Source organism: Aotus nancymaae, unplaced genomic scaffold, assembly GCF_030222135.1.
Source record: "Aotus nancymaae isolate 86718 unplaced genomic scaffold, 86718_ANA_hifiasm-v0.15.2.pri h1tg000014l, whole genome shotgun sequence".
Lineage (NCBI taxonomy): Eukaryota > Metazoa > Chordata > Mammalia > Primates > Aotidae > Aotus > Aotus nancymaae.
Window position 1 is genome coordinate 86229888 of NW_026988425.1, and position 14773 is coordinate 86244660.

General features: G+C 36.8%; 1 protein-coding gene across 15 annotated transcripts in view; it reads right to left on the bottom strand.

Moving 5' to 3' along the window:
* The window catches only part of ARB2A (ARB2 cotranscriptional regulator A), a 508497-nt gene that overhangs the window by 435936 nt on the left and 57788 nt on the right, over positions 1-14773 (bottom strand). For all 15 annotated transcript variants that reach the window (XM_064376141.1, XM_021665393.2, XM_064376139.1 and 12 more), the window contains 2 exons: positions 9173-9274; positions 6823-6923 (listed from right to left, as the gene is read on the bottom strand). In XM_064376141.1, coding sequence (XP_064232211.1) covers positions 6823-6923; positions 9173-9274 — 203 coding nt within the window. The remainder of the gene's footprint in view (positions 1-6822; positions 6924-9172; positions 9275-14773) is intronic.

Genomic DNA, 14773 nt, shown 5'->3' on the forward strand with positions numbered 1-14773 from the left:
GTCTATGGAGTAGCCATTCTTTTATTCCTCTACTCTCTTAATAAACTTGTTTTCACTTTACTCTATGGACTTGTCCTGAATTGTTTGTTGTGCAAGATACAAGAATCCTCTCCTGGGGTCTGGATCAGGACCTCTTTCCTGTAACATCTTTCTACAACCATAGAAGGGACTATAGTGTGGAAAGTTCAAACCCAAAGGCTAACTTTGGCAAGTGGTGGCATAACATCTTTCTGGCAAACCCAGACAAGATGATATTGAAAAAAACCCCCTCCAACCCCCACCCCTTATCAAAAGGAAAAAGACTGTGGCACTGATTGGCTGACTTTGGGTATGTGATGGGGTATGGGGTAAAGGATGGCACTGGGTTAGAGGTCCAACTTAGGGGAGTTTGCATCTCTCCTAAGACAGAGTGGGTTAGAGACCTCTTAATAAAAGACAAAGACAAACCTGAGTTAGAGGCCCACTGGGGAGGGTTAGAGCCCTTTCTAGATTTAGGGGTTAGAGGCCCCTCTCAGTAGAGTGCCTTTAGGCTAAGAATGGCTTTGGCACCACGGGATGTTAAATGCTTTTCTCTTTGAATTAATCTGCCTTGCACTCTTTGCTAATGGCTAGGAGTGACAGGATTAGGCATGTACAGGATTGTGGGACATGGGGAGCTTTTTCCTCCCTAAAGAAGAAACTTAAGAGCTAATGGGACTGCTGGAAAAGATCCCTTCTTGACTGACAAGCAGCCATCTGAACTTTTGATTCAGCATTGCTGCAATGAGTGGGTCTTTCTCTGGCCTCCCTGAGCTTTTCACTTTCTTTACTGTGCCATAGTCAATGCTTTTCTCTCTTTCTGTTCCCCTTCTTATCTCTTCCATTACTCAGGGAAACCATCTTGCCCAGAGATCACAAGTTGAAACCCCTGGTGGAAAGTTAGATTAATGATGACAGGGCCTAACAAGAGGCAAGTTTGAGCCTTGCCAGTTTGATATTGTGTGCTAAGTAGAGGGGCTAATGTCATGGTATTTTGCTCTGGCCACAGGGAAAAAGGTAACTTTCCTTTGTGTTGTACCTTGGCCCTCAAGGCTGTGGTGCAGCCAGCCATGTTACTAGGGCCGCTTAGGAAAAGTGAACCCAGAAGCCTGGCATGCCGGCAAAAGGGCAAGAATTTCTTACTAGTCAGACTTCTGGCCTCTCTGTCTCTCTCAGTCTCTCTGTCTGTGCAAACTGGTTGAATAAATGGTAAAAATCACTATCTCCTGTAATGTTTTCATCAATGCGAAAAAGGATTTGTGAGGCTAGTCTTAAGCTCCAGTGAATCTGGTGTGCTTTGTGTGTCCTTCTGCATTGTTCTGTCGTAACGAGGGGCACCTTAGGATGGAACATGAGCTTAGGACACCTGTAAGCCCAGTTTTCAAGACGGCCCAGCAAACTGGTCTATCATGTCCTTGGGAGCTTGACCTTGTAACCACGTGGCCATGCTTTCACTCTTACACAATGATGGCCTAGGTTTAGGGTCCAATTCCTGCTTAGGGAATTACTCCTTTATCTTCTGTCTCTCTGTGTATTTACATGTGTTGTGTGTGTGATGTTTATATATTCAAGAACTTTAATTAATCGGTTTAATAATAAGAGCTTAAATCAAATATACTGTCAGAAAAGTAAAAAGTGTAATGTCTTTTATTTAGTTCATGTGACGTAAGTAATCTTTGGGAAGTAAAGACAGTTTTAAAAATGATTGGCAAAATAAAAATATCTTCAAAATGTAAACATTTGGTCTAAATTACGTAGGTCAGATATTAAGTTCCCTAAATGCTTTAAGATCATAAACTCCTTCTTCGACTATTAAATATTATTCAATTTACCTGTTTGAAGCATTAGATCCTAGATAAGGCCCAGGACATGTGGAATTAGCCACATCCCCTAGCTATGCTGGAAGGAGTCAGCCCTTATACACACTTTGCCTGGTGTGTCCTAGGCTAGTCTCCACACCTATTACATAATTAAAAGCCTGAACTTACCAAGGTTTTTCACCAAAAATAAAAATTACTTAGAGTTAACAGTGTAACATGTAATTGAGACTATGGAAGAAACAGTTCTACACGCAAGGCATGTAAAGAGAGTGAAATCTGTTTTTGATAAAAGATTATAAGAAAGCATGGGAATGTGAATTTCCTGCCTAGATTAAAGATACAACGGACTGTTTTAAGTTAGATGGAACAAAACTGAAGGTTTAAGCAAGTTGTGGAAGGTTTGTAAAAAATTAATCTAATAAATAAAAATCTGTGTGTGAACATATTGGCTAAAGTAAAGGGGTATTATTTGGTTTTTCTGTAAACTGCACATTGGAATAAAAGCACAACAGGCTTTTCTTAGAGCACCGATCTCTTTAACAAAAGATCTGCTTTTAACAAACATTTGTAAAAGGTTATAAAAAGTTTATGAGAATCTTACCTTATGGTCAAACATTAAAATTGGGTAGATATGTCTATAAGGCTTTCTTAAGAATTGGATATAACATTAATAGTACAGTAATTCAAAGGTAAAATTTGGCTTATTTGGTACAAAAGTCATACAGGAAGTATTATCAAATGTGAAGTGGTATTTAACTTTTCCTTTGGGTTATATTTCTATAAACTTGTTATTAGTATGTATCACAAAATTGTGTTAAGATCCTGTAATTCTGATATGCCTCAGTATAGGTCATCAGTAATAATTATAATTGTTACATAAAATCACTGCATGCCACAGAGGTAATCAAATTTCTTTGCCAATTGTGTTTTTGACTGTGGCTGCGCTAAAATATTTTGTCATCCACAGGCAACTGCTGTCTTGTTTTAATCCTCTTTAGAAAGTGGTTTATAATCAACTACAGGACTCTAACAGGTGTTGTGATACCAGAATAGAGGAAAAAATCTTTCAGGACTTTCATGGAGACCTGAAGTGCTCCTGAATATCAAGCAGAACATAAGTTACCTGAATAGACTGAACCAACAGAAAACTAAAGTAATCTTTAACTTTGCTTGAAACAGTGCTGATCCTTTGTTTTGTTTTCCAGTCAAGAAAACTTTTCTTTTGAGCTATTTACAGCTTTTAGCAATTGAGTAAAGTATACTCCTTTGAGCAAAATTTGGAACACAGTTGTTTCTCTACCTAATTTCTCCAAAATTTGGAAACTAGTTGTGAGTATTCTTAACTTATAGCAATATAGTTATTTGCATAAGTGCAGTAAAAATCTATTTTCTTTTGCCCAGGACAAAATTGGAAAAACCGGTTATTTTACCAAGTCTTTGACTGGAACAGCATGCTTTCCTTCAAGGAATCAAATTTAACTTATAGAGCCAATAAACACCCCTTGCAGAACTGGCCTCATTCCTTGCCTACACAGTCCCTGTACAGGGTTTCTGACCTGTGGCAAATAAACAATGTCACTTCCTAACAGGTTCAGGAGACCCAAGTTATCTTGGGACCTCAAAAGGAGAGTAATTTACCCAACTCATAGGTATTTGAGGATACAAATCCAAGCTGGACTTGACTTTAAAAAAGTCTTATCTGAGATTCCCTATGGAACAGAGTTCCATCAAAGCCAATTTTTAAAGCCTAAGTGAAAAATAATTGTTCTTGCTGCACTTTATACAAATAATCAGGCCAAGTATACCAAAGCAAATTGGTCTCACCATGATTTGTCTTTAGTAAAAATGTGAAACTGGAGAGAGAAATTATGTTTCAAGAACTATGGTACACTTGTTATTAATTTCTAGTCTTACCAGTTGTTTTTAAGTTTGCTTCTGCAATTTTGGCTAACCCTACTTATTCCTGTGAATGAACCAGTCATCTCTGACCACTACTCAGAAGAAACAAGAGGGTTGAGTAGTGTAAAAATCTGGATCAGCATTCTAATTCTGGGCATATATTGGAATTGACTAGCAACCTCCTCTCAGCTTGGTTCCAACAGTTGCCCAGTTCATGTAACACCTTCTAATTTAGTTACTTGGGATAATTTTACTGATTTTGCTTTACTGTTGTGGAATATATTGCTGTTGTACTCTTTGTGTAGGAATGCAAAATAAGGTTACTCAATATTTTCCTAAATTGAACACTTATTAATCTTCCAGATATCACCTCAAGAGTCATGAATGACCCATACCAATGCTTTCTGACAGCTCCTCTCTATTCCGAATACTCTCTACAGTGAATACAAGAGACCCTTGTAGTTAGGCAGTAATATCATCACCCCTATTCAGCCTGAAGAAAGTTATAGAAGACGGATCTTCGTCCCTCTGCAACCCTTAGGATTAAGGGATCTCTTATAAAAGGGAGGGTGGAAATGTCACAGGTGTTTGAACCAAAACAACTCCATCTTGAATAGGAGCTGGGTAAAATGAGGCTAAAATCTACTGGGATACATTCCTAGACAAGGCATTCTAAGTCACAGGATAAGATAGGAGGTCAGCACAAGATACAGGTCATAAAGACCTTGCTGATAAAACAGTTTGCAGTAAAGAAGCCGGCCAAAACCAACCAAAACTAAGATGGCCATGAGAGTGACCTATGGTTGCCATCAGGGCTACACTCCCACAAGCGTCATGACAGTTTACCAATGCCATGGCAATGTCGGGAAATTACCCTATATGTGGGAGGCCAAGGCAGGTGGATCACCTGAGGTCAAGAGTTGGAGACCAGCCTGGCCAACATGGCGAAACCATGTCTCTACTAGAAAATACAAAAATTAGCTGGGCGTGGTGGCACTCACCTGTAATCCCAGCTACTTGGGAGGCTGAGACAAAAGAATTACTTGAATCCAGGAGGCGGAGGTTGCAGTAAGCTGAGATCATGCCACTGCACTCCAGCCTGGACAACAGACCAAGATTCCACGTCAAAAAAAAAAAAAAAAAAAGAAGGAAGTTATCCTATAGGGTTATATAGTTAAAAAGAGAGGCATGAATAATCTACCCCTTGTTTAGCATATCATCAAGAAATAAACATAAAAATGGGCAACCAGCAGCCCTCGGGGCTGCTCTATCTATGGAGTAGCTATTCTTTTATTCCTTTACTTTCTTAATAAACTTGTTTGTACTTTATGAACTTGCCCTGAATTCTTTCTTATGTGAGATCCAAGAACCCTTTCTTGGGGTCTGAAACAGGACCCCTGTCCTGTAACATAACTATTAATATCTTCCAATAAATTACACCATGTATAGTCTATTTTTATCAAATACTTTGTAATCGCAAAAGCCTTAATCATGGTACATTTATCAAAAGTATTCTAAAGGGGCTCCTAGCAATCTTTTGCTGTCAGCGGAGGGGATGTAGGGGTATTATCTTTTTATCCTGGACAGCAAACAAATCTGCCCACTGCCTTGGAGGGTGACACACCTCTGTTTTTAAAGCCTGTTTCCTATATAGCTGTCCTTGAAAAGACGATCCAGAGCAAAAGCTGTCAAAGCCTTTGCTCAGAGACATATGGAAATGCAGAAGATCCAAGAACTGTCTCCCAGAAAATGATATATTGTTTCTGCTATTATACTTACATTACCATATATTCTTTATGTGATAGTTTAACCAAGTAATTCATTTTTAGCACTCAAAAACAAAAAAAATGCAGAAATTTCAGTTTTTCCTTAGAAAACTAATGTAACTAATTATTACACTAAACTTACGTATCCATCTACATTTTTATTAAAAAATGGCACTTAATATGACACAGAATGAGTAAAACTTTTCACTTTACCAAACTATTCATCTAAATGGCAAATGACATTTTCAAAGGTTCCTACAAGCAGTACCATATGAAATACCTAATGTTCACAAGGCCTACTCCTTTATCCAGTCAAATATAAGTAGGTTAAATTCAACTTATTAGCCAAATGTCAATATTCTTCACACAAATAAACACCTGAAAGAACACTTATTCATTCTGGCATAGTAGGGGATTCAACCTCTTAAAAATATTTTTAGGCTCCTCGGAGTAGCTCACGCTGGTAATCCCAGCACTTTGGGAGGGATCACTTGAGGTCAGGAGTTCAAGACCAGCCTGGCCAACATGGTGAAACCCCATCTCTTCTAAAAATACAGAAAAAAATTAGGTGGGTGTGGTGGTGCGTGCCTGTAGTCCCAGCTACTCAGAGATTGAAGCACAAGAATCACCTGAACCTGGGAGGCAGTAAGATGAGATCATGCCACTGCACTCCAGCCTGAGTGACAGAGTGAGGCCCTGTCTCAAAAACCAAACAAAATTTAAAAAATCAAATTAGGATTTTGCATAAATTTGTTTTCTTATGTAATGACTCAATCCAAAATATTACAATCATGGGAAGTATATGTTTGTGTAAAAAAGAAGCTTTTTCTTTTTGGGGACAGGGTCTAACTCTGTCAGCAAGGCTGGAGTGCAGTGGTATGATTACAGCTCCCTGCAGCCTTGACTTCCTGGGCTCAAGTGATCCTCCCACCTCAGCCTCCCAAGTAATGAGGACTATAGGCACACATCACTACTTCTGGCTAATTTTTTTAATTTGTTTTGTAGAGATATGACCTCACTATGATATCCAGACTGGTCTCACTCCATCTCCAACTGCTGGCCTCAAGTGATTCTCCCACCTTGACATCCCAAAGTGTTGGGGTTATAGGTGTGAGCCACCACAGCTGGCCTAAAAACAGAAACTTTTAAATTGAGAATATGCTTCTAACATAACCACTAAAAATAAACAACAAAAAAAGCAAAAACCTTTTTTGAATCATATTTTGTAGAAAGAATGCATAAACTGCTGCATCTTCAAAACTTTTACTCTTAATATTTGAAATTGGGAAAAACAAATTAAAGTAGTGTATGTGACATACCTCTCCTAGAGCCTCGTATCTTTTCTGGTTCCATCTGTGCAAATCTTCCCGGTAGTTGAAAACAAATGGTTCCCCAGTTTTTATGTGTCTTAACTGTCCCTCTGAGAAGATAAACAAACAACACTGCTATACTTCAAAGTATATTTACAATAATATAGACAGTACAACAAAGAACGTCTGATAAAAAATTAAAATAACTTTCACACAACAGTTTATCTTTTTCATTAGATTTTTTTCTTCAGATGTCAATATGATGCAAACATACAGATTAAGAATGGTCCCCAAGTACTCAAAAGTTATTCTTCTTGACCTTCATCTCTCTAATCTAAAGCAAACAAACAATATTTTAAGGCCTAATATGTATCAAGACTTCTGCTAGCTATTGCTATGAACATGGCCCCCATCCTCAAGAAGCTTAGAGGTTACCTGAAGCTTAAAGGCATAAATATTAAGAAGGTAAACAACTTTTCAGGAAGCTAAACAAACAAGATTAAAATTTGTCAACAGCCATTCGTATAGACAATGAAGTCTAGAATTATTTTGGAAAAATAAAAACTCTCGGTGGGCTAGAAGAGGTTCAGAAGGTTTCAGTGAGATTTCTCAAGTAGGTCTTCAAATACGGGTAAGATGTCAAATGAAAATTGGAGACAAGCAGTGAGCTAACACAGGCTCAGACTATCAAATCAGACTCACACAAAGTGAAGATCTTCACCGATAATAACTAAGCTTTACTAATAATTTCAAGGGTAGAAGGAATCAAGCAGCATAGGCAAGGCAGGGAGAGGTCTGCAGCATCCAGTCATTTCCCCCAGGTCCTTTCCTCTCACGGTATACCACTCTCTGGCTCAAAGTAGATGAGGTCTCTATGTGATGCATACAGGTAACCTCACACCCTGGTGAGCATTTGGGTTATAAAATATTTCCATTTTATGTGCGTAAGAGTTGTCTTGCTTATGTGATATTCTTCAGAGAAACATTTCTCATATCTAAAACCAGTCATCCTGCTCAAAATATTCTATAGAAAAAGAATCCTCACAGCAAATATTAGTCTACATTTATTTTTATTTTTATTTAGATGGAGTCTTGCTCTGTCACCCAGGCTGGAGTGCAGTGACCCAATCTCGGCTCACTGCAGGTTCCGCCTCCCAGGTTCATGCGATTATCAAGCCTCAGACTCCCAAGTAGCTGGGACCACAGGCACATGCCACTATGCCCAGCTAAATTTTTAAATTTTTTAGTAGAGATGAGGTTTCACTATGTTGTCCAGGCTGGTCTTGAATTCCTGACCTCAAGTGATCTACCCACCTCTGCCTCCCAAAGTGCTGGGATTGCAGACATGAGCCACCGTGTCCGGACACTCTAATTTACTAAGTGAGTTAATTATCAGCAGGTTTATAAGGAGAAAAGACCAAGCCACTCAGCCCCTAGACAGGATTTTTTCCCCAGGGGTATTCCCAGGATAAATCAGGAGAAAAACACACTACAGGCCAATTGCTTAAACTACCCTTCCCCTCCAAGCAACAAATATTACTACTTCTGTTGGCATAAAATAACTTTTACTAAAAACTATAAAAATTAATATCAGAGAAAAGATCAAAGTTTCTAGTCTCTTATTTTAAACTAAACATCTTAGTACACAATGACTGTCACCATAAGTCTTATTATCTGTAACTAATATTGGAAAGGAATATCCACTAATACAATGATGACAAAATATCAATTTAGTTAATGCAGATCAACCAATAGAAAACTACAACTCAAATGCACATACCCTGTAATAACATTACCCTTCAAGTGTAACAGTCTATTATTAATCCAATGAATCATGATTCTCTGTTCCAGAAATATCCTTGCAATCTATAGTATGTTCCTCCACATCCCAAGTGTAAAGGTTATTTTATTCAGAACTGAATTAATAAATTTTAAAGCAAGGATGTTGCCTGAAAAATCATGGAAAACTACTTTAAAACACTGTTACAGATAATTATTGCCAGATACTTTAAGTAACATGTGAAACAGTAGCATCTTTCTCTGTAATTTAATTAGGAGTTCAAATTGCTCTTATCCTTATGCATGTCAACCAGGGAGTTGAACACTCAAGGTTGAAATGCATAAGCTGAATCAAATTCATGACCATTAGTTTACATAACTTGACAACTACAGGAAATTGTTACTTGCTTCTTTCACTTGAATGAAGAATTTCACCATGCAAGGATAAGTCCTTACTTCTCAAAAGAATACAGAAAACATTCTACTTGGCCTTTAAAAGTAGCAAATAATATCTGTCTTATTATTCTATGAGCATTGTCAAATAAATTTTGCAAATACTATATGTAGATATACCACTTACTTTCATTAAAAGCATATTCAAATCCTTCCAGGGTATCAGGAAAATCAAGAGGCGGTTCATCTTTTTTCATTAGTTCATCCAAATCTATCCTTGATAATAAATCTAGAAAAGAAATAATATGAAATTTACTTACATTCGTGTTCATAGTTTGTAACAAAGGTTATATTTTAATTTAAAGTATTCTTTTGTTCTATTAATTTTTATGTGTTGCTTCAACTGATAAAGCTACTAAATTGAATTCCCAAAATACTATATTATGATCAAGCACAATATTAACATAAGCACTTTCAAAATCATAATTCTAAAAACAACCACAACTCAGATTCTAAACATCATTATATTAAACTATTAACTTCTTCCCTTCAAAACAGACAGCTATTAATTTGTACCTCAGTAATCTAATTTAAAATTTTCAGACATTAATATGACTTTTAAAAAGTCATCAAATTTATATATAACTGAAACGACTGTTTATGAATGAAGAAACTTATAAATATATAGTATGAATATAACATATTATTCCATTTTTAGGGGGAAATTGTTAAAATAAAACATGCTAACTAGCAAAAATTAGTTTACATAGTTTCTATTCTTCACATCATTTGATTCCGATTCCATGCAACCAACCAACAAAACTCTGTCAAGGAGTTTTTCTTTTTTTTTTTTTTTGGAGATGAAGTCTCACTCCATCACCTAGGCTGGAGTGCAGTGGTACAGTCTTGGCTCTGCCTCCCAGACTCAAATGATCCTCCCACCTCAGCCTTACAGGTGGGTGCCCCCATGCCGGGTTATATTTCATATTTTTCATAAAGACAGGGTTTCACCATGTTGCCCAGGCTGGTCTCAAACTCCTGGACTCAAGTGACCTGCCCGCCTCAGCCTCCCAAAGTGCTGGGATTATAGTCATGACCCACCACGCATGGCCGAGTTTTGCAGTAATTTTAGATTGACGGAAAAATTGAAAGACAGTGCGAAGAGTGTATTATACCCTTTACTCACTTTCCCCTATTAGTAAAATTTTATAACATCATGGTACATTTACCAAAATAAATAAACCAATATTTGTATACTACTACTAACTAAAGCCCAAGCATTATTCATATTTCACCAGTTTTTCCATTAATGTCCATTTTGTCTTCCAGGATTCCATTCAGGACACCACATTACATGTAATTATTATCTCTCCCCAGTCTGTGTGGTCTGTGACAATTCTCAGTTTTCCCTTCTTTTCCATGATCTTGACAGTTTTGAGGACTATGTGGCAAGTATTTTACAGAATGACCCTCAATTTGGCTTCATCTAATGTTTCTCCTTATGATTAGATTAGGGTTATGATTTCTGGAAAGAATATCACTGAGATCAACTGCCATTCTCAACAGATCATGGCAAAGGAAACATGATTATCAACAGGACATCACCAATGATGCTAACCTTCATTACTTGATTAAGGTACTATATTCCAGTCTTCTCCACTATAAAGTTACTATTTTTCCCTCTCCATAATCTGTTCTTTGGAGGTGACTATGTTTGGCCTGCCCTCAAGGAAAGAGGAGGAATTATGCTCTACCTCCTACAGCAAAAAACATCTCATATATTATTGTAATTATTCTGTATGGAAGATTGATCTCTCTTCATCCATTTACACAATTATTCAATAACATTTATATCAGCATGGACTTGTGGACACATTGTATACTTTAGGTTATAATCCAATACTACATCATTTATTTTGCTCCTCAAATTGTTTCAGCCATGACTATTGTAAGCTCTTTCAGATACCTCCTGTGTCCTTTTGACATGCTCTTATCCTTTTGCTTTTTGTGTACTTCCTTACTTTCTACTATTAAAAGATGCTTCAGCCTCATCTTGTATCTTTCCTGTACCAGCCCTACAATCAGTCTGTCAACAAGCATTTAATATCTTTTAGGTTCATATTGTAGGATGAGGCAAAAGTTCTCACTATCTGTCATCAAAGAGTCATTTCTAAAATCATACAAAAAACTTAAAACTTCAAATTTACTCATTTCCAAACAGATGTGAAATCATTTTTGTCTAATCAAGAAATAAAGGTTAGGTTTTTAGCTTCTGCATTCTAACTCAAGTTCTTGAAGACAAAAGCTCTTACAATATGTTTTGAAGCAAACCAGTCCCTTTCCTACAAAAGAAGTATCTCAGAAATAACACTTTATTTCTGTCTCTCACAGAAATATAACAAATCCTTCTGCATAGAACATCATCAAAATATGCTAGAGAAAAAAGTGTTTTGTCTACCTCTAGTCACTAACCTCTCTCTGTAGAACACAAAAACAAGCCATCAAAAGCTTCATTAAAAGAATCACTGTTTAGCACTCTTTAAAAACTCTTATATCAAATTCAACTCACACAAAAATACACTATCCTCAATATAAAAAATGTTTGTAAACTCTAGTAAGATGAAAATGTTGCATATACTGGCCTTAAAAAGGGACATATGCTGACAATTATTCTCATTAGTAAAGTTCTTACCGCCTTATAAATCTTTTCAAAATAAAGATAGAAGCGTTTTAATATCAAAAATTGACTTGCAGTGGCTAGAATATTCTCACTTTACTTCTTTCAATGAATTGAGGTTCTGGGGCAAAATGAGATTTCTTTACTTCACAGTCATCTACAATTCAAAACTTACAAACGTTTTTAATCAGACATAGAAACTGTCCATACATGAGCACATGTTGCTTCTAATAGCTCTTTTCTGTACCTATCAGCTTAGTCCATAAAATGTAGCCTTAACATCTATATATCAATTTAAAGATTTCAGAGCACTTCATATACGTTACTTCATTTGATCATCACAATCCTATGAAACAGTAACAAGTATTATCATCTTCACTGACTTTCAGACAAGAAAATAAACTCAGGTAAAATGGCTTGTCTAAAATCTTAGCTTAGTAATAAAATGGGATTAATAAAATAAACATATCTCTCAAAACAGAACTCTGTGCTCTTTCAAAATCACCATACCAATTCTATATGCTATAATATTCTAGCTCCCCTTTTCTCCCATTATATAGAATAAACAGTTATGAATACAAAAATGTGCTTTGGCTTTGCTCAAAACATTCCTTTGAATGATAAAATGAACAGCTAAGTAAAAAGACGTTTCTCAATTCTTCCTGTCAACTAGAGAACCTGACATGGATATTTTTATTTACTTAGCATTGATAAGACATATAGAAAAGAATTGTCAGAGATTACTTTTCTGCTTTGTAAAAGAAAAGCAATACTGTAAAGCTGTGTTTTACCCCGAGACTGGGTTCCAAAGGCAGATTATACAAAAATCAAGTATAATGAAAGATTTCCATTGAAAATCTCTTTGATCACCTATAAAATATAATAGATTTGAATCCATATAACCTAAACATGCATCAGAAGTGACATGACTGTTTTTTTTAAAAGCATGGCTCTAGTGATTAAAGTGATCCAGTAACTAGAATTCTAAACCTCAACTAAGCATATAAAACAACTATATAAAAATACCATTTCATGCCCAAAAGGAAGTAGGGACTCATACAGATATACTTGTACATTAATGTTCATAGGAGCATTATTGACAATAGCCAAAAGGTGAAAGTATCCCAAGTGTACATAAATGGGTGAATGGTATGATGCCTAATCTTATGTGAGAATGAGAAATAAGGTAACCAGATATTTGATTAAATATTATTCTGGGTGTGACTGTAAGGATGTTTCTGGATGTGATTAACATTTGAATGGGTAGACTTAGTAAAGCAGATTCCTTCCCCAATTTTTGTGGGCCTCATCCAACTGGATGAAAGTGTATATAGAGCAACAATGCTGAGTAAAGGAGAAGTCACTCTTTCTGCCTATATCTTCAAGCTGGGAAATCAGTCTTCTGCCTTCAGATTTAGACTGAAACTCATATCATCAGTTCTCCTGACTTGAACTTTACTATCAGCTCTCCTGGGTCTCCAGCTTGCTGATTACAGAACTTGAGTCTTCTCAGACTCCATAATTGTGTGAGTCAATTCTTTGTAATAAATCTTTCCTTAAAGAAGAAAGACATTCTTACACAAAACTGATGTACCTTGAAGATACTATGCAAAGTGAAATAAGATGGCACGGAAGGGCAAATATTATATGATTGCATGTTTATGAGATTGCTAAAGTCATCAAACTTATAGAGACAGAAAGTAGAATGGTGGTTGCTAAGGGCTGGGCAGAGAGGGGAATAGGGAGTTATTGTTTAATGGGTATAGGGTTTCAGTTTTGCAAGGTGCAAAGAGTTCAGGAGATGGATGGTGGTAATGACTGTACAACAATGTGAATGCTTTATGCTACTGAATTATACATTTAACAACAGTTAAAATGATAAGTTTTACATTATGTCTATTTCACCACCATAAAGAAAGTACCATTTGACATCTTTATTTTTAAAAACTGTATTAGCTAAATGAGTATTTAAAACATTACTGGAATTCTACTTCTCACTAAAATAGAGTAAGAGGAACCAAATTATTTTCACTTTCCTTTAACAACTGGAAAGCAGGAAGACACATGTAAAAGAACAGTTTTCAGAGGTTGGACAACAGGCAGCCAGAATCGAGAGAAAAAGAAATAAATGACATAAACCCCTCGATGCCCTAGCTTACTGCATGGAGACAGTTTAAGGCCCAGCAGGAAGGAAGAATCCAAACAAAGAATGAAGATCCTGCTGAGGTGATGAGACAGAGATCAGAATTTGAATAATCCAAGGTGGCTGGATTTGGAAGCAGAGAAGGACAGCAGAGGAAACTGTTTAGAAAGAGAGACTACTGGGCAGAATTTCAGACAGATTCACTCATGTCTTTGACTATTTATCCATGCATACAGAAGGAAAAAAATTACCCAAGGACAGGGAAAGCAGTAGGCTGAACAATTCCTGAAGTACACACAAGGCTGCAAATACGTATGCCCATCAGTCAGAACAGAAAGACCTTATAATAAATGAACCACCAGACGGAGTTCTCAGTAGGATATTACCTTAGTAGAAGGCTGAATTAGTCCTAGAGAAAGGAGACTCTAAAACTGCCACATCAAAGACTAAAAAACAAGCCTCAAAGGAAAAAAAAAGATACAAATAATATAAATACCTGACAGAACAAAGCCCAACATTCTTTAAAAGAAAAACAAAAAACAGTCAGGTACGGTCGTTCAGGCCTATAATCCCAGCACTCTGGGAGGCCAAGGCGGGCAGATTGCCTGAGCTCAGGAGTTCGCGACCAGCCTGAGCAACACAGTGAAACCCCGTCTCTACTAAAATATAGAAAATTAGCCGGGTGTGGCAGCATGCCCCTGAAGTCCCAGCTACTTGGGAGACTGAGGCAAGAGACTTGCTTGAAGCTGGGAGGTGGATGTTGCAGTGAGGCAAGATCATGCCACTGCACTGCAGCTTAGGCAACAGAGCGAGACTCTATCTCAAAAAGAAAGAATACCAAAAAGCAAAGTAAAACAAAAATTAAGCACCAACTTATTCTCTAAAGGAATAGAACAAAATCCAGCACCCAATAATGTATAATTTACAATATCTGGGATCTATAAAAAATCATAAGGCATGTAAAAGGT